This window comes from Echinops telfairi, unplaced genomic scaffold (assembly GCF_000313985.2).
Source record: "Echinops telfairi isolate 266 unplaced genomic scaffold, ASM31398v2 ScPeMD7_70;HRSCAF=299, whole genome shotgun sequence".
Lineage (NCBI taxonomy): Eukaryota > Metazoa > Chordata > Mammalia > Afrosoricida > Tenrecidae > Echinops > Echinops telfairi.
Window position 1 is genome coordinate 19,672,774 of NW_022103968.1, and position 27,513 is coordinate 19,700,286.

General features: G+C 46.2%; 1 protein-coding gene across 2 annotated transcripts in view; it reads left to right on the top strand.

Annotated features, from left to right (window-relative positions):
• Positions 1-317: 317 nt before the first annotated feature.
• Positions 318-27,513, top strand: part of XPNPEP1 (X-prolyl aminopeptidase 1) — a 58,157-nt gene continuing 30,961 nt past the window's right edge. The window contains exons 1-3 of one of the 2 annotated variants that reach the window (XM_045291536.1): positions 318-397; positions 10,610-10,794; positions 16,240-16,364. In XM_045291536.1, the coding sequence (XP_045147471.1) occupies positions 16,248-16,364 (117 nt within the window). In that variant the 5' untranslated portion in view covers positions 318-397; positions 10,610-10,794; positions 16,240-16,247. Of the gene's footprint in view, positions 398-687; positions 714-10,609; positions 10,795-16,239; positions 16,365-27,513 lie in introns of those variants that run through there. The other variant, XM_045291537.1, reaches the window with a different exon arrangement.

Genomic DNA, 27,513 nt, shown 5'->3' on the forward strand with positions numbered 1-27,513 from the left:
TAAGACCCTGCTCCAAAGCCTCGCGGTCTAGACCAGATTCTCCCAGAATCGGCCACGCCACCTGCTCCTCTTAAAGGCCCGAGCATCCTCGGGACAGCCCGTCGCGGTGCGGCAAAGGCCAAGAACATGGACAGAACGATGGCGCGCCGCTGCAGGGAGCGCGAGAGGCCCGCGGAGCCCCAGCCGACCCCACACGCCCAGGGCCCCGGGCCGCGGTGGGCGGGGCCTCGGCGCGCGCACGCCACAGAGGGGGGCGTGGTCTGCGGCGGGCCGGCCGGTGCGCGCGCGCCCGCCCGCTCCCGCCCTCGGCGGGGTGATCAGCTGGTCTGCGCTCTTCTGACGTGGTCCCCGCACGTCACCGCCGAATGGCAGCCTCCAGGAAGCCTCCGCGAGTCAGGTGAGGACGAGCTGCCGGGGAGCCGGCGGCCGGGCAGCGTGCGCTCCTCCGGGCCTGGGCGATCGGGCTGCTTCCAGGGGGCTGGGGCGAGCGCCGGGCGGGCCCGAGTCAAGTCCGGCGGAGACCCCCGGAGCTGGCGCCGGGGCGGGAGCCGGTCAGCCGGCAAGTTCCGGCTCGTTTCCGGCGGGGCCGCGGGCATCCCGGGGCAATCGGAGCCCGCCGACCCGCCGCTGGTGCCTGTCTCCCCCGACCCTGCAGGAAGGCGACGCTGGTGCAGGAAGCTGGCCCCTTCGGACTGCTCTCGGGGTCCTAGAAGGTGGGGAGCCCCGCCCTCTTTCCCGAGAATCTGCTGCTTAAGTTACAACCTGAAAATTCACCTTGCGATCTGTCATCTCCAGGAAGACCGGCCGCCGCCTCCCCTTCCCCACCCACATGGTTTCAGAGGCTGTATAAGGAAATACTCGGGTTTAATCCCCTGGGAAACCTGGCCTAAGGATTTCCGTGGGCACTCCCTGACGCTGGGACGTTGGAAGGAAACATGCCAGACTCACTTTAAACAAATAATTACTTAGACTGTAATCCCGCCTCCCCACCCCCAGCCAGGGTATACTTCTCAGAGCCGCTAACCAGGTTAGCAGGATCACACTTCACGCCACAAATGTCAGCAACCAAACAACTCGGGTCACCCACACCACTTGAGACTCACGTGCTGAACACAGACCACGGCTTGTGTTGTGAGTGGACAAATCCCAAGCTGACCCAGACTTGGCCTTGGCCTTCCCACACTGTATTAGGATGAGCAAGAACCTGTGGAAGGGTGTGGTCATCTATGGCCAGGTGTGATGAGGTGTTGCAATCCTACATGAGAAAGGAACTGTCTGTTAAATGTTGCAAATGGGTTCAGGCAAATGGATAATGGGGGTGGGGGTGGAGGGAGATTGCCATTTCCTTAGGTACCTCCACCAGTGGCAGAATTTGAATCCCACCAAATATAAAAAGTGTGAACTCTTTTCAGTTTAACCGATGGAAAATGAACTTAACATGATTTAGGCAAAAAGGGGTTGCATTGGCTTCTAGTGCAACTGGGTCCAGAAGCACAATCGACATCAGACTTGCCTCTGATGGCTTCATTGTTGCCTGCATTCCCAGGTAGACTAATTCTTGTGATGACATAAGTTGTATCCATCTCTGAGCCAGAGCCAGAGGGATGTATTGACCAAACCTGAGTCCCAAAGCCTGATGTTAAGGTATTTGAGATTCATCTCAACCCATGTGGACTGAAAATGGGTGGGGGGAGAGAGAGAGAGAGACAGAAAAGAAAAGAGAAGAGAGAGGAGAGGAGGGGAGGGGAGAGAAGAAAAAGAAAAAGAAAAAGAGATAGATAAACACGAATATATGAATTCTATATGGGGCAGGCAAAAATAGTCCCAGCCTAAGACTTGTAGTCTAATGTCTGTCGTTAACTTCACTGGGCATGGTTGGACTTCTTGGTCTGTGTTTTGTTCCATCCTGAGGACTAGGCATGTGTGACTCTCAGGATAGGCTTGGGGTGGGAGCTATCCAGAGCACTGCTAAGATTTTGTTTAAAAAGAGAAAGTATAGTTTATAGTGCTTCTGCCACACCATCGTGTGGAGAGATTAACCAGCGAGTCCTCTGCACCTATGTTCTCCCTTGCCAGGGATGCCATCGAGAAGGTGTAGGTCCAAGAACTGGAAAAGGGACAGACACTGAGCTAGCTGGATGTTGGGAGGCTGGGCTCTGGTTCTAGCTCTGCCACCAGATAGCTCTGAGAGCTTGAACAAGTCCCTTAATTTCTGTTTTCCGTTTCTTTGTCTAGAGGAGGGGGTTGACTTGGATGGTCCCTAAGGCATTCTTCTAGCTCCAATAGTCAATGATAATCCTGCTTTCCCTGAGAGCCTGAAATGTATCTGCCCAAGGAAGCGAAGTGTAGATGGATGTTGGATTCGTCAGAGACCGGGGTATGACAAGAGCAGGGCCACCATGGTGTTCAGCGGCCTGGTGACTTTTGATTCAGTCAGAAAGGTAACGGTGGAGATGATTCTTAGGTTGATGGCCTGTAGCAAAGTGATCTTTGTCTTCTCTCCTGTAAGTGAAAGCTTAGGACTACCTCAGGGTAGCCTCCTTCCTGCTCTTTCATGAGTGGTGCATTGTAGTGTTAACTAAACGGTCAGCAGTTTGAATCCATTGCAGCCTAGGAAATTGAAAACCAAACGCCCCCAAATCCATTGGCAGGGTGAGTTAAGCTTCCCGTGAATCCCTTCCAATCATAGTTGAAGGATGTGATATAGCCCTATTATCAGGCAGAGAGCATTGTCAAGTCAATATGGCAGACATGGGGGTGGTGCACCCCCCCCCCCCACCAGGGATGCAAATAGTCTTGCTGTCATGCAGAGTGCAGTGGGAATTGGATTGTTGTGGATGCAGTTAAGTTAAAATACAGTGCTATCATTTGCTTTCCCTTATGATCCATTTAAATTTGTTGTAGTTTTTAATTTTTCTACCTTCTTTTCCATTGAGGTTTTAATCTGTTTTACTTTATTATTACTGTGACTTAAAAAAATGTTTTTATATATGTGAAATCCAGGATAGGTAAACCTATAGAGGCTTATGGAGTAATGGTTCCTTGGGGTGTGGTGGGGGGTGGGGGAAATGGGGAGCTAATAATGATGAGACCAAGAATGAAGAAAATCCTAAAACTGATTGTGGTGATGATTGTACAACTCCTCAGGATGTGAATGAACTATCCAATTATATGATATGTGAATTATATGCCATTAAAACTTGCGAAAACATAAATGCAAAGGAGATGTTGAGAGAAAAAAAAAAGAAAAACTAAACTCACTGCCATCGAGTTGATTCTGACTTACGGTGTCCCTATAGGACAGGGTAGAACTGCCCCTGTGGGTTTTGGAGACACTGTAAGTCTTTACAGAGTAGAAAGCCTCATTTTTCTTCCTTGGAGCGGCTGGGGGATCAGAGCCCAAACTTGTAACCAACCGCTACAACAGCAGGACTCTAGGAAACGGAAATGGGCAGCTTAAAAAGGAGCCCTGGTGGTATTGTTGGGCAAGTGTTGTATCGCAACCTCAAGGTTGGTGGTTCAAACCTACCAGTGACTCAGTGGAAAAAAGATGAGGCTCTCTGCACCTTTAATGATTAACAGAGCCTTGGAACCCCTATATAGGGTTGTGGTAAGTTAGAACGGACTCAGTTTTAGTAGGGGTGCGTGGTTATTGTTGTTACTATTTTTTGGCTCTCGTACTTTATCTGAGCTAGTTAGTGGGACTAGTGAGCTTTGAATGTGCACAGAAATGGACTTTTTTGGCTCGCCATCTTATAAACTTACTTCTGAAGTAAAGAGAGAGAGAAATTGGATGAGAATGTAACTTTTATCTCTGTCCAAGAAAAATGGATGTGTTTCTTTTTACAATTTATAACCACTTTCTACACACCCACACACACAAACTGAAACTCACTGTCAAGTTGATTCTGGTACGTCTAATTCACGCAGCATACACTTTACCTAGTATGTATGTATGTATGGATTGTGATATATAATGCAATGAATTTTAATATATATGTAGATTTCAGCAGTCATCACCATGATCAATTTAAAACATTTTTCTCAGTTCTCCACCCCATGCGCCTGTACTCATTAGCAGTCATGCCTCGTTTCTCCTCAGCCCCACCATAGCTCTGGGAAAATTTCTATGACTTTTCTGTCTCTAGATTTGCTTTAGGCGCCTTGGTGGTGGTTTCCGGAATGAGTTGAACTGTTCACTGCGGAGTTGGCAGTTCAAACCATTAGTTGCTCCGAGGGAGAAAGCTGAGGCTGTCTGCTCCAGCAAAGAAATACAAAGCCTCAGAACCCTGCAGTGTTGTTCTGAGTCAGGATCTACAGGACAGAAGTGAGTTTTATAGATTTGCCTATTGTGGACATCTCATATAAATGGAAGCATAAAATATGTTGGACTGGTGATACCAGGAAGGTGAAATGAAGGTGGGGTGGAAAGGGGGACCCGATTAAAAGGATCTCCATCTAACCTCCTCTCTGGAAGTCGGACAACAGAAAAGTGGGTGAAGGGAGATGTCGGACAGTGTAAGACATGACAAAATAATAATGACTTGTAAATTATCAAGGGCTCATGAGGGAGGGGGGAGCAGGGAGGGAGGGTCATAATGAAGAACTGATGTCAAAGGCTCAAGTAGGAAGCAAATGTTTTGAGAATGATGGTGGCAACAAATGTGCTTGGCACAATGGATGTATGTATGGATTGTGATAAGTGTTGTATGAGCCCTTAATAAAATGATTAAAAAAAACAGAAAAAAATTGTTACAGTGTTGAAAACTCACAGAAGCAACTTTACCCTGCCCCACAGGGCATTATGAGTTGGAAAAAAAACATGTTGGACTGGCTTTTATCACTTAGCATACATAATGTTTTCAAGATGCATCTATTTTATAGCATGTATCAGTACTTTATTCCTTTATATTGTTAAATAACATTCCACTGTATGGATAGATAGACCACGTTTTTTATGCACCATTAATTGATAGATATATGAATTGTTACAGCTTTTTAGATAATACAAATAATGCTACTGTAAACATTCATGTGCAAGTTTGTGTGTGTGTCTGTGTGTGTGTGTATACATAGGACTAGACTATTTTCCAAATCAGCTATATTCTTTAATAGTCCAGCCAGCAAAATCCGAGGGTTCTAGTTCCTCTACGTTCTTGTCCATATTCGTGATCATCTGTCTTTTCAATGATAATATGTCCAGCTTGATTGAAGTAGTATTTCACTGTGGTTTGGGTTTGTTTTTCCTTAATGATTAACGATGCTAGCGTCTTTTCATGTACTTTTGACCATATATTTATCTTCACTCATGAAATGTCTACTTGGATCATTTTTAGATTGCATTACCTGGGAAATCTTGCCATAAGCTAATGTCATGAAGATTTGTGCCCGTCTTTTCTCCAGTTTTAGAGTTTTTATATTATTATCTGCGATCGGTCTTGAGTTAATATTGTATGTGGTGAGGTAGGGATCCAACTGTGTTCTTTTGTGTGTGGCTGTCTAATGGCCCTGCAGCATTCCTTGAAGAGACCTGCTTGTCCTTGTTGAGTGGTCTTGACACTGCCACCTGAGGGTTTGTATGTGGGCCCTCAACTCTGTTCCACTGCCCTTTAAGTCTATCCTTATACCAGTGTTATACAGTCTTCGTAACAATAGCTTTTTTTTAAAATCGTTTTATTAGGGCCTCATACAACTCTTATCAAAATCCATACGTACATCAATTGTGTAAAGCACATTTGTACATTCACTGCCCTCAGCATTCTCAAAACATTTCCTCTCCACCTAAGCCCCTGGCATTAGTTCCTCATTTTTCCCCTCCCTCCCTGCTCCCCCCTCCCTCATGAACCCTTGATAATTTACAAATTATTATTTTGTCATATCTTGCACTGTCCGACATCTCTCTTCACCCACTTTTCTGTTGTCCGTCCCCAGGGAGGAGGTTATATGTAGAGCCTTGTATTCGGTTTCCCCTTTCTACCCCACCCTCCCTCTACCCTCCCAGTATCGCTACTCACACCACTGGTCCTGAAGGGACCATCCTCCCTGGATTCCCTGTGCTTCCAGTTCCTATCTGTACCAGTGTACATCCTCTGGTCTAGCCGGATTTGTAAGGTAGAATTGGGATCATGATAGTGTGTGTGTGGCAGAGGGGAGGGGGGCGCAGGGGGTGGTGGTGGAGAGCTAGGAAGCATTTAGGAACTAGAGGAAAGTTGTATGTTTCATCGATGCTACATCACACCCTGACTGGCTCGTCTCTTCCCCGAGACCCTTCCGTAAGGGGATGGCCAGTGGCCTACAAATGGGCTTTGGGTCTCTACTCCGCACTAACCCCCTCATTCAAAATGGTATGATTTTTTGTTCTGATGATGCCTGATACCTGATCCCTTCTACATCTCGTGATCACACAGGCTGGTGTGCGTCTTCCATGTGGGCTTTGTTGCTTCTGAGCTAGATGGCCGCTTGTTTTCCTTCAAGCCTTTAAGACCCCGGACGCTGTATCTTTTGATAGCCATCAGCTTTCTTCACCCCATTTGCTTATTCACAAGAACGATAGCTTTGGAGTAAGTTTGAATTCAGAAGATGAGTCCTCCAGCTGTGTTCTTCTGTTTGAAGATTGTTAGGGCTGTTCTTCAGGAAGGAACCCTGATGGTGAGGTGGTCATGCATTGGGCTGTTAACTGCCACATCAGCAGTTCAAACCACTAGCCACTCTGAGGGAGAAAGATGAGGCTTTTATTCCCGGAAAGAGTTGCTGTCTTGTGGAAACCCCCAGGGACTTGTCCCACAGCTTCCCTATAAGCCAGCATTGATTCAGTGTAATGAGTGAGTGACTTATGGCTATTCTGGGTACTTTTCATTTCTGTATTAATTTTACAATCAACTAGAAATGTCTTCATAGAAATCAACTGAAGTTTTGCTATTTGCGTTGAATCTATAGAATGATTTGGTGAGTATTACCATTTTGACAATATTAAGTATTTCAACCCATAGACATGGGACATCTTTATTTATTTGCATCTTCCTTAATTTCTTTCAAAAATATTTTCTTTTTATTCCTAAGTGTATTATTTACATTTGGTTGGCCAGACTAAATTGTGTCAGACAGCCTCATCGTTCTTCCTGGACTTGGCTTTGCAGGTAGTATCATGATATTCAGCCCTCAGTGCCTCTAGGGCTCCTTACAGTGCTGAAACTCAAAAAATAAAACTAAAAAACAATCCCAGTGCCATCAGGTAGATGCCGACTCAGAGTGACCGTATAGGACAGGGTGGAGCTACCCTGTGAGTTTCTGAGACTGTAACTCTTCTTGGGAGTAGGAAACCCTGTCTTTCTCACTCAGAGTGACTGATAGTTTGAGTGACTGGCCTTTATGATTGAAGTCCAATGGGTAACCAAGTGACAAATGCAGACCTTTTTCTCTTTTTCCTGGTTCTAGGGGGAAAACTGAGTTTTCAAATGATCAAATGATCAGATTGAAGAGGTTCTTCTGTTTAAGTTTGATGAGTACTTTTACCCCAAAGTGTTGTTTGGATTTTGTCAAATGCTTTTGGTGTCTTTTAGGAGATTCATGTAGGAATCCTATAGGCTCTCTCTGAGTCAGCCTCACATTGATGGTAGTGAAGAGTTAAAAATCCTGGTGGCACAGTGGTTAAGCACTTGGCTGTTAACTGAAAGATCCGTGGTTGAAACCCTCCAGCTGCTGCTCAGGACACAGATGGTGGCCATCAGCTTTTGAAAGATTGATAGCGTTGGAAACCCTACTGGGCAGTTCTTGTCTGCCACACAGGGTTGCTAGGAGTCGAAATAAGCGGTTCTCAACCGGTGGGTCGCGACCCTTTGGGGGGATCACCATCACATGAGGAACTGTGTTAAAGGGTTGCGGCATTAGAAAGGTTGAGAACCACTGGTCTAAATTGAACCCAAGACAGAAGATTAAGATGTTCATGTAGTTTTTGTTTTGTTGGTATGGTCCAATGTTTCAACCCTGATAATAACCCTATTTACAACAGAATGACTTTGTCCTGCCCTCAGAAGCCCTGCTATGTTTGAGTCTCTTGTTGCAGTTACTGTGCCATTCCATCTCATTGAAAGGATCTTCCTCAGTGGTGTTGACCAGCCCAGGGACAAGGGAGCAACAAGTAATCCAAAACTAGTGGCAAGGAGGTTGTGAGAGGCCTGGTAGGGATTCAGCAAGGGCAATGTAACCGAGAGGAATTACTGAAACCCAAATGAAGGCTGAGCATGATAGTGGGATAAGAGGAAAGTAAAAGGAAATAGAGGAAAGAACTAGGAGGCAAAGGGCATTTATAGAGGTCTAAATACAGGCATGGGCATATGTAAATATATTTATATAGGATGGTAGGGAAATAGATCTAAGTGCATATATTTATAGGTTCAGTATTAAGGCAGCAGATGGACATTGGACCTCCACTCAAGTACTTACTCAATGAAAGAACACTTTGTTATATTAAATTGGCATTCCATGATGCACACCTTCCTGACATGATTGCTGAAGACAAATGTGTGCATAAGCAAATGTGGTGAAGAAAGCTGATGGTGCCCAGCTATCAAAAGATATAGCGTCTGGGGTCTTAAAGGCTTGAAGGTAAACAAGCGGCCATCTAGCTCAGAAGCAACAAAGCCCACATGGAAGAAGCACACCAGCCTGTGTGACCACGAAGTGTAGAAGGGACCAGGTATCAGGCATCAAATAACAAAAAATCATATCATTGTAAGTGAGGGTGAGTGCAGAGTGGAGACCCAAAGCCCATCTGTAAGGCAACTGGACATCCCCTTACAGAAGGGTCACGGGGAGGAGACGAGCCAGTCAGGGTGCAGGGTAGCAACGATGAAACTTATAACTTTCCTCTAGTTCTTAAACGCTTCTTCCCCCCGACTATCAAGATCCCAGTTCTACCTTACAAATCTCGCTAGACCAGAGGATGCACACTGGTACAGATAGGAACTGGAAGCACAGGGAATCCAGGACAGATGATACTGTCAGGACCAGTGGTGAGAGTGGCGATACTGGGAGGGTAGAGAGTGGGTTGGAAAGGGGGAACCGATTACAAGGCTCTACATATAACCCCCTCTCTGGGGGATGGACAACAGAAAAGTGGGGGAAGGGAGAAGTCAGATAGTGTAAGATATGACAAAATAACAATAATTTATAAATGATCAAGGGTTCATAAGGGAAGGGGGAGCAGGGAGGGAGGGGGAAAAATGAGGAGCTGATATCAAGGGCTCAAATAGAAGCAAAAGTTTTGAGAATGATGATGGCAAAAAGTGTACAAATGTGCTTGAAACAATGGATGTATGTATGGATTGTGATAAGTGTTTTATGAGCCCCCAATAAAATGATTAAAAAAAAAAAAGAAACTGCATGTGGAAGCAAAACACCAAAATATATTCTAAGCTTTGCTACCAAAAAAAAAAAAACTTCCTCTTTTTCTTTGACTTTCTTTGGCTCCTCTTATAAAATAACTTCTCCTTTAACCTTCCTATGAGATGGCTTTAAAAATTCATGGAAGATTCCATTATCTTTTAATTTAATTTTCCACTCATGTTATTTGCTTGTTTCTCCTATTTTGCCTCTCCTGCCCTATATATACCCTTGTCCCAACCTTTCCTGCTGCACCGTCTCCCCCCGCCAGCCCCCAACTGCTATTAGACTTACCAACTGCTATTAGACTTCTTGAAGTTAGGGATGTTGTCTATTTTATTCATTGTTATGCCTATACTAGGGCCTAGATTACAGAAGAGCCTCTAAATATTTGCTGATTGAGTTTGTAAGAGAAAGAAATTCATAGGCTTACAAACTTAGCACTTAAACCTTGAGTGTTGCATGGCAAACGGAAGTCGAGGTAGGTAATCAGAGTCAGACCGAGGCTCCTGCTTGCAGCCCAGCACATCAGACTGTCCCCCTGTGGGAACAGGGGACTTTGTGCAAATCTTCTACCTAAGAAATTAATGTAAAAATTAGTCTCAGAAGCAAACAACGGTGCCAGTAATGCTTGGACCATCCAGGACTCTTGGCATGCTCATAGAAAAATGGTCTTTCCTGAAGATAGGTATTATAAAAGAAGATTATGAAGCACACAGAGTGGCTCGCCAAGAGGGAGGGGCAGTTGACTCAGCAAGTCTGAGGATTGTTGCATCCAAACCTCCCGTGAACCGGTCTGCAATAAACCCTAAGACAAGTGCTTACAATGATTTAAGAGCTAACAGGAGGGATAGAGCCAGAGTGAGTGGATAGAAGCCCTCTTCACACCTTCAGGAGGGACGAGGACAGGCAGGTTAGAAGAAGAATCAGGTAGAACTTGTTTACAGGGTGACACATAGAATCACTGAATATAGACTCGCCACGTGACGAGTTCAGCAGGCATATATAGTTTAGGAGAACGCATGCATTGGAAGCTGGATCTGAGGGGTTGACCTACCATGGCAATGTCTTAGCTGCAAGCTTGTTATTCCGTCCCTTTTAATTGGGGTGAGAGTTCTGCCCATTCAGGAAAGAAACCTGCTAAGTCAAGGTGATGTCCCCTCTGACTAAGCCTTGCCACGTTTACTGGGGTCAAAGTCTACAACAGCCTGTTCTTTCTCTTTTCAAGGACGAATCACCTGGATTTTCCACTGAGAAACTTAAGAATAATTGATCCACACGAGGTGTTGTACTCAGATCCAGGTGCAGAAGCAGGTAATAACTTTGCCTGTAAATTAGGTTGAAGATTTCAAGGATTTCCGACCTCTCTTCCCTTCCACCCCAGCTCACTACCAAGTTGGGAGAGAAGCGAAGGTAAGATGTTCGTGTTTGAGCAAGGCTCAGGGTGAGGGGAATTGTATCTAGAAATTAAAAGTCATTTTGTCCTTTGGCTTTCTGGATGATTGGTTACTGTTTCTATAGTACAAGTGTTTACAACCTTTTAAGGTAGTAAGTTGGAGAATTAGATTTTTGGGGGGATATATTTTTCTTCCAGGGAAGTGGGGATAGGTTAGTATTGAAAAAACACTATTCTGATTTTTCTAATATTTAATATAGCCCTTTTCTAATTTCTAATATAGGCCTTTATTGAATGCTAGAGATTAGCATCCAGTTTTCATTGCAATGTTAGGAAATGAGGAAGGTTTATAATGTTATTGCCCTTCGTAAATCCAGTTTGCATTTTACTTACTGCTATTGAGTCAGTTCCAACTTTTTGACTCATATCAACCCTATAGGACAGGGTAGAACTGCCCCTGAGTTTTTGAGATGACTGTAACTCTTTATAGGAATAGAAAGCCCTGTTTTTCTCCCTCGGAGCGGCTGGTGGTTTAGAACTGTGGACCTTGCAGATCTCAGCCCAACGCATAACCACTATGCCACGGGGGCAATTAGTTTGCATTTAGGAAAGTGTTTTATTTTTGGTGGGGGTGGGGTGGGCACAGTTTCTGTGACCATGCCATTTTCCCAGAACTTGAGTTACCAGAAACATGAATTTTGAATAAGAGGTGTTTTGCTGAATTTCATTCCCAGGTAAACCCCTGTTTTTCTATAGACTTCCTCCCCAGGAGAGCCACAGCATTTCCTTTTAACTAGTGAAAAATCAAAAGTTCAGAAAAAAATATCATGACTGTCCAGTTATTCTTTGGAAGCTCTCTGCTATAATTGCGTGCGATTTTAGGTTTTTTTCTTTAAAAAGTTTGATTGTTTCCAACAGCATTTGGCCAGATTTGGCGGAAGGGGCAAAAGGGGAAGGAAAGAAAGCAAAGGAAAAAGATCATCAGCTTTAGAGTCGGAAGAGGACCTATCCTTTTAGTGCTTCCGTTTACTGAGCGTGAAGAAGTGCAGGCTCAGGGTGTTTCAGTTGTCCCAGTTGTAGACCCCAACTGGAAAGCAGAACCCATCTATTTGGATTCCTTTGACCTTAAAATGTTTTAGGCCTCTTAGACCTTCGGTAACATGGGGCAGTAGCACATGGAGCCAGGGATCGGATAGACCTTGGGTCTGGTTCCTCTGCGACTTGGACAAGTATTCACCTCGTATTATTCCTTTATCTATAGAATGGGAAGAGTGATCAGTTCCTTAGAAGTTATTGTGGAAAACTAACCACTGAGGCATGTAAAGCCCTCAGCTCTTGCTCCGCTCTAGGACAGAGGGACTGAGCTATGGAGGCTGGAAGAGCATCCGGCATCTGCACATGTTCAGATCACACAGGTTGTAGTAAGACAGCCCAAGGCAGGGAGGAAATCCAGCTGGTGCTTCAGATCCAAATTCGCCTAACTTCCAAAGTACCTAAAATGCACCAGATGCTCTGCTGAGTGTTCTTGCTCATCTTATCTTGTCAATCTTCCCAGCCACCCAGACAGGTGATGGTGTGGCACTTTTCATGTACTTATAAGCAGTGATAAGTCTGGGGTGTTAGAAAGGCTGGGACTTCATTCTAAGGCAGACCGTCATATGCCAGAGACTTATATGAGTCATCCTCTGTAAGCCATGAGTTAAACGTACCTGGCAGTATATGAGCTCATGTTACATCATTCAGTGGACCTGTTGCTCTTAGCTTCCCACTTCCTTGCATACCCTGCTCAGCTCTTGGCCGCTCCTAACATTTAATGGGATGAGGAATGAGCAGATGCAATAATACATCTCGTAAGATGCTGCCTTTCCGTCTTCTCTTAGAGATGGCCACAGACCCAAAGTGGTGGCATTGATTCAGCGGTCTCTGGTGGAGCATGTGCTACACACTGCCTGTTGTGCTGTGTGCTAAGTGTTAGGTCCTGAAAGGAGGACACAGAGGAAGATGACAGGGTGTCTGCCCTAAAGAGAAGCAGTGTGTGCTCTTGCTATCCCACGCACCACCAGCAGTGCATTCGTGGTTCGTTTGTGTTAACTATGAAGTTAGAAGAGGAGCTGATGCCGGGGCTTAAGTGGAGAGCAAATGTTTTGAGAATGATGAGGGTAACGAATGTACAAATGTGCTTCACACAATTGATGCATGCATGGATTGTGATAAGAGTTTATGAGCCTCCAATAAAATGATTAAAAAAACAAAACAAAACTATGAAGTTAGTTAACTCTTAATAATCATTATGTGGCACAGCTATTTGTGAATGCTTTTCATTCGATAACTTAATTCTCAGAAAAATGACAATACGTGGCTCTACCAGCCATGACTTCGGCCACCTCTATCTGGCTGCCTTTCCACCTCCATGGCTGGGTCTGCAGCTATCTGACAATTCAGTCACTCTCCAGGTCTCCTGCCCTTGTGGCTCCAGCTGCCTCGGCCACTGATCAGCGTTGTGTTCATCTCAGCGGCAACCGCCACCCTGGGGACAAGCAGTTCCCTCCCTCACCCACCATGGCGGCCCTCTCCACCTCCGCTGACCATGGCGCCTCTGCTCATCACATCCCGTTTGTGGCGTGTGGTGGTGCTCCCAGTTCTTCCAAGGTTGGGCGGGATAGGTGACAAAAGAGTGGCTGCGTCTGACCAGTTTCATTCGAGGGGCAGGAAAGAGGAGGAGTGATGAAGAGGCAAGATATGCAGAGCTGTGGCCTGCGCAGGTGGCATGGTGGAGAGACGTAGGAAGATGCCCCAAGAGTGGAGGGAGGCTCAGGATGCTGATGATTCTGAGGAGCCTGAACCCTCCTGCAGGAAGAAGAATGTGATGATGTGGCAGGAGATGGGGATGGAGACAGGGACTGGTGACCAGGAAGCACAAATATCTTTGCCAGGTTCTACATTTTTCCTTTGATGCTTTTCAGTTTGTCATCGATTATGTTGACTTTAGTGATGAAGCGATTGGTGATGGTGGTACATAGGACAACAAGCGCTTCTCATGGGTGGATGCACCCCTAGTCGGTGCCATCCAAAGCCTTGAGGCAAATTGTGTCCAAATAGAATGCAAATTCTAGAAGGAAGTTAATGATCTTAGGGAAAATATATTGGCATCAACCATATATTGAAGGCCCCAGTGACACTGAGCGTTAAGCCTCAGGCTGCTGCCCATTAGGTCAGTGGTTCAAATTTACCAGCCACCCTGCAGGAGAAAGATGAGGCTGTCTGTTTCTCTGAAGATGTACAGTCTTGGAAACCTTAAAGGAAAGGTATTCTCTGGGGTCTCAATGAGTCAGAATTGACTCAGTGGCAGTGGGCTTGGTGGTGCAGTGAGTTAAGCCACTGGGTTTGAACTCACCAGCGTCTTTGTGGGAGAAAGATGAGGCAGTCTACTTCTGCCCACATTCACAGGCACATTACATCAACCCCACAACTCTTCCAGGATCCCTATGCATTGGAATAGACTTGATGGCAGTGGGCTTGGGGGCCCAGTGGTTAAGCATTGGGCTGCTGACCGAAAGATGAGTGCTGTGAACCCTGTGAAGCGGGTTGCTTGGCTCTACAAGTCCAAGTGACTCGACAGTAATGTTCTTTGTGTGTGTGTGATGAGGATCAAATTTGCTTTTTAAAATTAGATTAATTAAATTGGAGGTTCCCCAGGTAGTTCTGATGTGCAGCCAAGGGGAAAATATTGCTCCAGAGAAAGCTTTCATTTTGTTCTACTCTTTAAGAATTTAAATTGCTCAGAAACATGATATATGTGTCTTCTGCAGCTCTTGCAAGATCAGTCAAGCTTTCCAGTGCTGGCAGGCTTATGAGAGCACAGTAGGCTTTTTATTGATTTGTTGGACGGCGGTGGTTAAAATAACTTCATTCAATAATCAGTTGTTAATGTTTACCCCGATTGACCTTAGGTAACCCATGTATAGAGCTTTATTTGGTGAATTTTCATTTTCCTTATTATCTGGACAACTTGCTGAGCCTGGTGTCAGCATGCCCATGTGGCATGCCAATGTCCTTCATGGCCAGTTCCAGATCTCCTTGAGTGTGGAACATGCTTCTTAAAGCTCTGTTTCTTGATGAATTGTGAATGTTGATGGGGTATGCTCTGGACACCTCTTCTTGATGGCAGAACGATCCTTCTTATCTCGCCTCCATTGTTTGCAGGAGCCATTTAACCCAGGTGACAGGAGGCTCAGAGCAAAGTGGGCAAGCCAAGTTCTCCCTCTTAGACTTGGCATCACTCTGCTGTGCTTGGGATGTTTCTGGATACAGACGGTCCAGTGAGGGTCCTGTAGCTCTGGTCTAGTCAAAGCCAACCCAGCTAGCCCAGGGCCCGGCATCTCCAATACGCTTCTTTTAGCCTCCATTGGAGGTGTTGACTTATAAACTTAGTTATTTCTGATCCGTTTTTCCTTTGAAAAGCAAGGAATTCCAGGCTCAGTCCATTGGGCAAAAGGAAAACTTGCTCCCTGCTAAGTATTCAAAAGGAGCTGGAATGCAAAGGACACAAACATGTCGGAATCCTAAGTGCGATGGTTTCCAGTGACTCATTCTTTGAGTACTTGGGTACTTTGTCAGTCACGTGTATGGTATCTCACGGGGAAACCCATTGGAGATAGCCATCCATGGTGACTGAGAACAGAAGCTCCAGGTGCTAGTGATGATGAAGGGAAAGAAGCAAACGGAACATTAAAGTTAAGTGACCCAAAGGAGATGCCTTCTTCAGCAGGGGCACAAGTCCCAGGGAGTTTGGGGTATGAATCCTGGAAGATAATCCAAGTAATGACTTCAGAGTAACTCTCCATTACTTGCCTCATTATGCATTAGAATGGCCTAGGTACAGTAAAAGCTTTTTGTTTTAAAAAAAGAATTGGAAACATTTATTCTATTCTGATTTTTAATAGTATACTTGGTGCCATTATTGGGATAGAGTAAATTATGGATAGTCACTGATGTCTAATTGGTTTATTGTGAAGTCATTTTCTATAAGCATGGGGCTACAGCTATGATGTTTATCAGAACCGTTAACTAAGGTCAATATTTACAGAGAAAAAGATTTTTGGAAATATTTTTAAAAAAATCACTAATGTGGTTTTAAAGTCAGTTTGCATTTTCTTTGCTGCCAACGCAGATTCCCACTGTTGTTCGCACTAGAAGGCAGTGCCTCCGTCTAGAAACAAAAGAGGTAGCCTAGGCATGTGGAAGTGTCGGCATGAATATTTTTTGTTACACAGTAACCATTTGGAGATGATATTTAAAGGCTGGGAACAGTAATGTTTCTGGCAGCTAGCTCTGGGCTTGATCTGTTGGTGGGGAGGTTAGTCCGAAGACACAGCTGGAAGTGGGGCTCGCTCTGGAAGGGTTTCCCCATAGGGCATCTCTGAACCAGCCATTTAGTTGCACAAACTCCTCTGTTGTTGCAGACGGCAGAATGGCTCCAAAAATAACGACGGAGCTGCTCCGGCAGCTGAGACAAGCCATGAGGAGCTGCGAGTCTGTGACAGAGCCGATTCAGGCCTACATCGTGCCGTCGGGTGACGCCCACCAGGTACCAGTGGAGATGCTGCTGCTGACGACTCATGGGTCTCCCTTTCTTTTTCAGTTCTTCCCGTCTCCCCCTCCGTCCCCGTCCCCCCCACCGCACCCCCAGTGTGTTTATAGGACTTCTAGTTGTCAATCTGCAACTAAGCAAGTCCTCCAAGTCCTGATAAAGGGTCTTAGGGTCTTGGGGTCTCACCAAATGCTCGTTTTGATTTGGCCCAGCCTTCCTTATTTCTAGTGACAATAAGTTTTGGAAGAATTAGTAGATTATAGAGGAGCCCAGTTCTTGGACCTTCTCTGTTTGTTGACGTCCTTTATCCTCACTCTCCCTAAATTCCCAAACCTTGGGTTTTTAACCGTGGTAGGGATTGGGGATGGTTCTGAATTTCACCCCTACTTCCTGCCATATTTGATAGAAGCAACTCAGTAAAGCATACTTTCTCCTGAGAACAACACTATTGATCTAAAAAGGAGAGAGTTGGGTTTGGAAAGGTGGGAACCTCATGTGATGGGGCAAGAGAGTAAAAGGATTCTAGGTTGTAACTCTTAGGTCAGCGAGCCCGCCAGCTAGTGTTTGCACACTGACACCTGGAGCACGGTACTTCAGGGACTGCAAAGAGGAATTTGAGATTCAGTTCCAGTGCTTACGGCTTTTTAGAGTAGACGAGACAAAATACAGTGATCAGTTCTTTCATAGAATTTTCCATACATATATCCTCTCCTCCCTAGCTACCTTAGCTATTGTCAAGGATACACAGATGAACATTGTCTCATCCCAAGAAGCATACAGTTCAGTAATGGAGGTAGGGTGTATGTTCAAATAGCTGTCTTACCAGGTAGAATGGGCTAGGTACCATCAAGCAAACTGGAACAGAAGAAGTTTGAAAATGAAAGGGGACCATGAGTGAGGGCTTTATGGGGCAGGGGAGGTATTAAAGCTGAACCCTGAAGGATGAGTGGTGTTTAGGCAAATAGCAGGGGAGGGAGGGAGGGACTCTAGACGGGAGGATTAGCAGGAGCAAAGGCAGAGAAGCAGGGAAGCTTAGAGTGCTTTTCAGAAATCACTTGGCAAGTTTCCCTGGCAAGAGCCCAGGAAAGAGAGAAGCAGTAGTGGGAAAAAGCCTGGTGTCTAGGTTTCTTGCCTTGCAGGTAAGAAAATCCACTTAGGAGTGCGTTGAGCCAGAGAAATATTCTTCATAAGCGGTTAGGGGCAACTGCAGGTGGGGAATAATGCTGTCCGAAGTCGTGCGGTGTCAGAGCCCCATTTGGCATAATCCGTGGGACGCGAGGGCAGGAATGCAGCCCGCCCTCAGCAAGAACTGCGCCGGAAGGAGTTTCAGCTCTTGATACAGATCATTATTTTTCTTTCGTAGGTGCCAATCTGGACATACTGATATCTCTGTATCTTAGTTTCAAGATAGCATATTAAACTAGGATATTCATTTAGAGCACTGGGTGAGAACGTGATTGGCATAATAGCTTGGTTTAGGCTATTGTATGGGGGTGGGTGTCATGTGGTGTAGACATGACTGATAGGGGTCCACTGTGATGGTGGGTGAAGCAGAAAAAGGACATTATTGTAAGGTGAGCCAAGATCATCCCCCAAAATGTCCATTTCAACTGGCTTCCTTTCTGCCCCTCTTCAGAGGTCCAGCCCACACGGTTAGGACACAGTTGCCAGGTTGGTGTTCATCTGAGGTCGGCCCCAAGCTTAGACCTTGGCCTGGAGACATGGGATTTCCTGGCCTCAGGAGCAAATTAAATGCTGAGATGAATAACCGAAAGGATTAGATGATTTGAAGCAACAACATGAAGCTTAGGATACTTAGCATGCCCCAAACGTGATGTTTAACATTCCTTTGTGTCTTCTAAGATGTTCTACCAAAAAAAAAAAAAGAAAAAGAAAGAAAGAAAAGGAGCTAAATGTGCACTGTGACATTCTAGGGAGGGGGTAAAAAGTATCCAACTTTATTCTACAGAATTCCCACTGAGGGGACTCTGGGATTTGATAGGATACCTTCATCTGCCCCATTACCTAGCCCTTTTCATATCTTGATAGATTAGAATGGGTTTTTCCAAAAGGATAGGAAGGGAAGATCTGTGTGTGAAGAGAGGCTCCTGGGAAGGTCTTGTCTGTGTGTTAGATGACAAGGCGGGATGAGAACACACGGTATCTGCAGAGAATGGCCGGTGGGTCCTCTTAGCTGGCACTCTGAGATAGCCGCTAGAGCTGGAAGGGAGAGGAGTGGCATATGAGGAAGTCTTGGAGGCTGGGGAGGTCAATGTTAGACGTAGTAGAGAGCGAGGAAGGAGAGGCTAGACTGATGAGGTTTAAGGTGGTTGTTGTTCGGTCCCGTCCAATCAGTTCCAATTCACAGCAACCCTGGGTCCGACAGAACGAAATGCTGCCCAGTCCTCCACCATCCTCGCCATTGTGCCTCTGTCTGAGTTCATTGTCACAGCCACTGGGCCATTCTATCTCATTGAGGGCCTTCCTCTTTTTCACTGTCCCTCCACTTTACCAAGCATGATGTCCTCCAGCGATTGACCTCTCCTGACAGCATTTCCAAAGTAGACGAGAAGTCTCACCATTCCTGCTTCTAAGGAGCATTCTGACTGCACTTCTTCCAAAACAGATGTGTTTATTCTTTTGGTAGTCCATGGCACTTTCAGTATTCTTTGGCAGCACCATAATTCAAATACATCGATTCTTCTTCAGTCCTCCTTACGCATGTCCAACTTTTACATGCATTGAAATACCATGGTTTGGGTGGCTTGTGCATACCTATTACTCAAAGTTACCTCCTCGCTTTTTAATGCTTTAATGCAATCTTATGCAGGAGATCCCCTCAATGCGTTGCATCATTTGACCTCTTGACAGCTGCTTCCTTGAGCATTGATTGTGGACCCTAGCAAGACAAAATCCTTGACAACTCCAGTCTCTTCTCCATTTATCATGACATTACCTATTGGTCTGCTTGTGAGCGTTTTGGTGGTCTTTACAGTGAGCTGTAATGTAAGCCGTACTAAGGGCTGCAATCCCCGATTTTCATCAAGTGCTGTCAGTTCTCTTCCCTTTCAGCAAGAAAGCCTGTGTCATTACGTATCGGGAGGCTTTACTCCCACAGGCATCCAGACTCCCATTCAGTGTCTTTATGGTTGACTCTGCTGTGAGAAGGCAGTTCTTCCCGAGTCATATTTTGATTACCTTCTGACCTCAGGGGCTCATCTTCTGACACGATCTCTTGACAGTGCTCAGCTTCAGAAACTCAGTGTTTCAATGCTCTCCAGAGGTTTTTCGCCGCTAGTTCCTCTGAAGTGGACAGCCTTTCCTTCTTCCTAGTCAGTTAGCGCTGCTGAAACTTGTTCACTTTGAGTGACCCTGCTGGTATATGAAATACTAGTAACATAGCTTCCAGTATCCCAGCAGCGCACAAGCCCCCACCGTACAGCAAACTGACAGGCCAATGGGGGAGGTTTAAGGTTGGGTTTCCTAACGGATCGCGTCTTTTCACCTCTGTTCTCCTCCAGCGTTTTCTAGAACAGATAAACCAGATTGACAAGCTTCATGAGAACTGAGGTTTTATCTTGAGCCATGGCTAATTGAGTAAGTAGATTGGGGAACATGGCTTGCACCCAAGTCATGGTAGAAACGGTAGCAAGGAGCGGACCTGGGGACCCCACTGTTGAAGAAGCTCAGCCCCTGTCCATTTCCTTGGGAGTTCCTTTCTTCCTGTCTTCCCCGGTCTCTTTTGTGGGCAGTCCCCTGCTTCCCCCAGCCTGTCAATCCTCAGAGCCACATGGATGCTAGGTGTCATGCCGTGGCCTCTGCTGGATCCACCAGTGGTGTATTGTGTCTCCGAGACCTCAGTGTGGAACTCCGGCTGAAGCCTCCTAGTGACTTTATTTGTGAACCTTGACCTCCAGGGCTGGCCTCATTGGACAGCATGATCTTTGGCCTGTGTGTGTTTCTGGGTAAGGGTGTGTTGGGCGTTTGTGGTGTCTGTATGTTGGTTTTCTTTGGCCTGGTGTTAGGATACAATCTGTATGTTCACTAGTAGGGGATGTTCTTGTAGCCAAGCCAAGTTCATCGTGATATTCTTAGGTCCTGGGCCTGCTCCTGAGCCAACTTTTTTTTGGCGGTCATAAAGCTGTGTTTTGGTCCAGTATCCCGTTTGCTCAGTGTCTGTCTTTCTGTTAGGGGGGAGCAAGTAGCCCCACATAATGCCTTGTTAAACGCTTGGAGGGTAGTGGTGCTGGTCAGACCGTAGCCAGTGACCAGTTCCCACTCCCTCCACTGCCTGCTAGGGATCCTAGACTCTCAGAATTGGACGGTTTCTCCCTAGATAAGGGAAAAAACTCCAAACCAAGCTCACTGCTATCGAGTGGGTACTGACTCACAGCGACCCTAGAGGACAGGGCAGAACTGCCCTTCTGGGGCTCTGAGACCAGAATTCTTCATGGGAGTAGAAAGCCCTATCTTTCTTCCGAGGAGGCTGGTGGCTTTCAAACTGCTGATCTCACGCATTGCAGCCCAGCGCGTAACCATTACACCACCAGGGAGGCTTTAATCGCAGAAAAAGATGTTTTCCTGTAACACTGAAAACTTAAGAGTCAGCTTTGCACAATATTAGCTGTTCCTCCTGTTGCTCACGCCCCTGATTCGGCGTCACAAATGCTAATTTTTCTATTCTGTTGTCTTCTCATTCCTCCCCCTTTCTGTCCCCTCCTTTCTTTTTTTTCTCTTTGTAATCGCTGTCCTTCCTAGTGCTGCAACCTAGCTGTCTACCTTGCAGGCATGGGGAACTGTCTTCTCTCTGGTGGACGTTTCCCAAGTGCTTGCTCAGGGCCAAGTGCCGAGGCAAAAGCAGAGAGCCTGCAGGCTGGCGGGCAGGGCCTCTAGGACGCCTGCCTGCAGCAGACACCAGACTGGCCACTTGTTAGCTGCTTGGCTGCGGCCAGATCACCTCAGCTCTCCAAGTGTCAGCTGAACTCTCTGGGTGTTCTTTTTTGAGTATAACAGCAGGGGCGGGAGAACATATCTGACTTCTTTTGGTGGCTTCCCTGTTGCCACAAGGTGAGGAGCCCTGGTGATGTAGTGGTTACGTCTTGGGCTGTGACCCACATGGTCGGCAGTTTGAAACCACCAGCATCAAGTTGGGAGAAAGACTGGGCTGTCTGCTCTAGCCAGCAGTTGCGATCTCAGAAACCCACAACAGGGTTGGTAAGCATCAGCACTGACGCAGTGGCAGTGAGTTTGGGGTTTGGTTTGGTGTTGCCCTGAGGCAGAGGCGAGACGTGCCTCCACCCCCCATCCTTCCTTCCCTGTCCTGGCACCAGCTGTTTCTCCCACAACGCTCTACCATCTATTGCAATAGGCCACCCAGACTCACAGACGGCGCTCTCACTTCAGAGGGTTTGTTAGGGAAGGCAACAGTTTAGCACAAGCCAGGCTCAGTAAACAGGAAGGCTACAGTTGCTGGTCCACAACATAGGTTCCCAAATCTACTTGGCCTGCTGCCTCCCTTTTAGGAAAAGTGTGAGGCAAGGGTGTAGCATAGCCTCGATCCAGGATGATGTGTCCGTTGGTATCTGCTTTTACACCTGGATCTTTCCAGCACCCCACAGGGGCTTTCAGTCGCGTGCTTTGGGAAACCCTGGTCTACAGCACCACCTTTCCTCAGCCAATACCCAAGTATCTCTCCAGTCTTTCCAGCCTTCAGCCGCGTGGTCCTTTGGCCTCTGCCTCACAGTTCCATAGTCTTGGCCCTGCTGCTCCGTTCTGTCCCATGAGCTCCTGTTTTGGCCTCTGTGCTGGGCTTCCCTCGGTTCCATTACCCTGTCCCATGGTTTCTGTACTGCAGCCTCCGGTGCCTCTGGTCTTGGGAGACCTCAAATGTGCATCACCGGTGGCTCTTCTTCAGGGGGGCTGGCCCTGGACCTTATCTGTGTCTGCTTCTGAGACAATTCTTAAACACAGAGAGGTGGCTTTGTCAGAGGTGTGAGTTTCTCTCCCAGCAGATCAAGGAAACCAAGGGTTAGGACTTGGTCCCCACCCTCTACTAAGGTGGAGCTTTAAGTTCACCTCAATCCCGTCCATTAGCATAGCAGAGAACACCCTCCAAAATGAGACTGTAGCCGCAAGCAGAGAGGCCAGAGTTTATAACATCACTAAGGGATGATGGCTAGAAGGATGATCCTATTACTGACATCTCCGTTTTCCTGTACGCAGAAAGAGGATTTTGACAGTGCGCTGCTGGTGCCACGGGTGTGGTGCCTGGCTGCTAATCAGCAGGTGGATGGTTCCACTCCCCCAGTGAGAGGGACCTGGAAATCTGCCTCTGTGAAGATTGCAGTCTAGAAACCCCAAGGGGCAGCTCTGCTCTGTCACATGGGCTACTGATGAGTTGGAATTGCCCCAATGATACACAGCGATTAGTTCATAGATGTGAAATGCTTCATGCCTGGCTGGCACCTCATCTGTCTCATTTGTATTGACTGAGGTTGTTGTTGCTCCTGTTATTACCACGAGAGAGGTGAGTGAGAGAAAGTGGAAGAGTGGATAAGCCACCCCCACAACTGAGAGCACAAAATGGGAGGGTCATTGTCGCAGGTCAGACTTGTTTGCACTGCCTGTCGGAAATATAAGGGGAGCCACATTTGTAATTTAGTATGTTCTCATAGGCACATTAAAAAAAAAAGAAACAAATGAAATTAATTTTATTTATTTAACAATGTATTTTATTACCCACGTATGTCCAAAATACTACTGCTTTTGAAAAGGAGAGGTCCCAGGTTCCTTGTTTCAGTCCTTGATGGGGAGAGGAGACCCATAGCTAGGGTGACTATTAAATAGGACTCCTGGTCCTTTGCTGGGATTGAAGGGTATCGCTTCCTTATCAATATAAAAATATTAATGTGCTATTTTACATTCCTTTTTTTATACTGTCTTCAAAAATCTGGTGTGTATTTTAAGTTTACAGAATATCTAAACTTAGATGAGAAAATTCCATTGGAAACATTTTATTATAATTAGATTTCATAAAATTTATAGTTGGAAAAAGTGGGACTCACACACCCAAGTTGTTCCGGCCACATTAAAATTTCCAATAACTACATTTGCATATAATTTTTGAAATTTACATGTGAGTTAAAAATGAAAAAGGAAAACCCAGCTTGATGAGTTGTATTAGTCACGTTTTATGTCAGAGTACAAACTCCCTCTTTCCTGATGCCATCAAGTCAGTTCTGACTCACAGAGGCCCTACAGAACGATCGTGAGTTTCCTAGACTGATTCTTTATGGGAGTGGAAAGTCCCATTTTTCTCTCGTGGACTGGCTGGTGGTTTTGAACCTGCTGACTTTGTGATTAGCAACCCCACTTGTAGCCATTACACTTCCAGGGTTCCTGTTAGGGTAATGGGAGGATCCAAAATCTCAAATATAATTTACGGAGAACATTTGTTATGTTTCTTAAGGAGGACAAAGACAAGATGAAGACAAAGACATTCATTGTCGGGGCGAGGGAGACTGTTAGCATAATGGTATCCAAGGGTTTACTGAGGTACAGAGCTTTGAAAAGGACATGCAGGGTTCGGATTGGTGTGTGTGTGTGTGTGTGTGTGTGTGTGTGTGTGTGTGGGAGTGTAGAGAATAAATTCTCACACGATAGAAGCAGGAACAGGACCATGTATCCTCATCATGTGAGAAGAGCTTACAAGATTGGTCCAGAGCTCGCAGACGAGGGCAGTCCGGGCAAGACTCATGACGGTTTGACCCCAGTAGGGTGATTTCTGTTCAGGACACACCCAGGCAGACTGCCTCTCCCTAGGCTGGCCAGGGAGAGGGAAGAACTCCAGTACCCTCTGCCGGGCTCAAGACTAAATGGTCAGAAGGAATCCAGGGGAGGCTTGATCCAAGGGAGGATTCTACACATGGATTTTGGGCTTTCATTCTGATCCATCGCCATCTGCAAACCAGGCATGTAGAATTCAAGCTGTAACACCATTTTAGGTGGCCTTTAGCCACTCCTGTCAGCAGGTATAGTTTTGGAAATTCACAGGGGGAGCTCTACCTTGTCCTATAGGGTTGCTATGAGTTGGCTTGACTCGATGGCAGTGTGTTTGGTTTTTGGTTAGGTGTTGACTCACCTGAAGGAATCCCGGTAGTGCTGTAGGTTAAGCACAGGGCTGCTGACTTCAAGGTTGGTGGGTACAAACCTACCGAGACAGATCTATATTAAGTGTGGACTGAATTCATAGGTGAGGGGATGCTTTAAAGCCAGCAGAATCAAGGAAGACTCCACGGAGGAAAAGGCATTTGAATTGGAATGTAAATTTGGATGCTTGAAGAAATGCATGATGGTAGGAAAACATCATTAGTGATAACCCTGGAGAAGAGGCAGCACTAGACCAGGTACCTGCTCTTGGGAGGCCTTCACCACGAGGATCAGAAGGCTTGGTTTTGGTGGCAGGGTAGGGAGCCACGGAGCATCTTTGAACAGGAGATGTTGCAGGATTAGAAGGAGCAGTGTTTAGGAGATACTCAGACTAGGAAACCTGTTAGGAGGCCATTGCAGGGCTCCAGAGCCAGGTCAAAGAGCGCCTGGACTTTGGTGCTGGGGCTCGTAACTGAGAAGAGGTGAGGACACAGAGGCAGGGTGGCCTAGGGAACTGGGAAGTTTGGAACCCGTGCCATTAGTAAAAATGGCAAGTCCCATGTGCCTAGTTTTCAGTTCCTGTATGGAGAGGAGAGGCCTGGCGGAGGTGATGCTTTTAAACAGGACTCTGGGCCCTTGCTGGGACTGCCAGAATAAAGAAGCAGGGTTGGTTTTCCGTGTGACCCGCCATCGCAGCCTCCTCAGAAACAGAGAGGCTGCTGTTCTCCCAGGCTCTTATTCCTAATTGTTTCATTTCCAGGGCCGATTCAAGGTTGTTGGAATGCGTCTCTCGGGGTGGGGAAGGGGTGGTGTTGGGGAATTAGAGGAGAATCTTGAATTCCGTCCTTTGTGTGCTTGTCAGAATACAAACCCACACACCCACACACTGCTCCCTTTTGGAGGGAGGACACACCCGATAGCACAGTGACTCAAGGCCCTGGTGCTCCAGGGTCGGCGTCTCTTTGTCCTCTTTTTGTCTTTTTAAACCCAGAGCAAGGGTTGTCGTGCTGGGGCCAAGGGGGGCTTTTACACGAGTAGCTGCTCATTCCCTCTTTCATGTGGCATCTAAGTCAGCTGTTGGGATGGGTGGGCACCACTGCCCCAAACCAGGAGACTCACTGGTGGGAGCAGAAGGGGCAATGGCGTGGCCCCTTGTTCTTTTTTTAAAGCAGTTTTATTGGCATATAATTCACTTATCATACAATTCAATAGTTCCATAGCACTGCCTTTTAGAAATCCCAGTTCCTCCTCCCCATCTCTAAGGCCCGTCTTCTCCTCTTATGATGCGTCCCGGCCAGCGGGACGCACGAGCAGGACCCTGGGGGGAAAGACGAACCTGGATGGAAAGAAAGACACGGAGACGTGGAGCAAGACAAATGCTGATCAAGCTCGTTTATTTGGGCAAAGTTAGGGGAATATAAAGAGGAACTGGGAGGTGCATATTCTAATAAGGTGTGCTGCACAGTATCCAATCCAACATGTATTATTATAATGAAGCATAAGAATGTTAACCAATCGGCTATCCATCATATTCTCAATATGGTATGTCTGTAGTCCAATGAGTGCTTAGTATTTCAACCAATGGGTGAAGAGTGGGGCAGATAACCAACCAAGGTCACGTAGCTGCAGAACAGTTACAGATGCACAATAGTCAAAGAACACTTCGGGGGGGGGGAGACGAAGGGTAACACAGACTGCAAGCTGTCTCAGACATTTTCATAGAACAAGGAAGCTTTGGTGACTAAGATATCTTTTAAGGCATAACCACCTGCCAGTAATTTTCCACTAGAGCCGGTCAACTGTTTGAAGGACCTTGAGAATGTCTGCTAGGGCCGGCTCCCAACACTCTTGTCCTCTGCTTAGTGAGGGGGTCACGGTCAGCCTGGGGTGACGCTGCCAATTTGAGTTTTTGCCTGTTTATGGTCCTTCCTCTGGAAGACATGAATCAGATTTTCCTAAACGATTTGGATTCTACTCCCACTCCTCCTGGAGTTAGCTTCCTGTTTTGTTTTATATTTCTTAAGCATGCTCTTTAATGCTTTTTATCCCTGGGTGATTTTATCTGCTGTTAGAGTAATGCTAGTAACATGCCTTACAGTCTCAGTGGCCTGGTTCTTGGGCATACATGGGTAATAAAATACATCGATAGCATAGTGGATTAAGGATTAGGCTGCTTTAGTGAAGGTTGGCAGTTCCAGTCCACCAGATGCACTGCAGGAGAAAGATGAGGCAGTCTGCTTCCATACCGATTGACAGCCCTGGAAACCCTGTGGATCAGTTCTCCTGTGTCCCATAGGGTGACTGATGGCAGTGGGCTTGGTTTGAGGTTTTGCTTTGCTTTACTGATTTCGTTAACCTGTCGTCTATACCCTGGGGCATCTGAGTTCGAACCCCCAGTCGTCCCTTCTGGTCTTTTTCTTAGTATTAGTTTCCTGTTGCGATTGTAACAAAGCACCACGAACTTAGTGGCTTAAACCACACACATTTATTCCTGTGATAAGCATTTTATTTTCATTATCTCTTGAGGGTAGGTACCATTGTCATCTCCACTTCAGGGGTAATAAACTACATCTCAAGTGAGTCAACATAATGCATACTCCTAAACCTCTTTTCTTCTGCCACGACATACCCAAGTGCTCCTCAGCGCAAACACTTCCCCTCCCTGAAGCTTTCCCGGTCTCTTGAGCAATGATAGCCTCGCATTTGGATCTTTTTCTTTCATAAAGGTTCCTACAATTCTGTAGTAATACTTTTGGACCTGCTGTCATGTGTGTCTATACATACATACATACATACATATATATATATATATATATATATATATATATATATATATATATATAGAAAGAGAAGTTGATTTATTTCAAGTAAACAGTTCCTGCAAGTCCCAAAGCTTTGGTCAGATAGTAGGTTGAGGGCCTGCTGGCAGGCTGGAGTCTTTTGTCAGCTTCTCTCCTAGGAACTGGAAGTCAGGCGACTGGCAGTACACGGGGAAGAG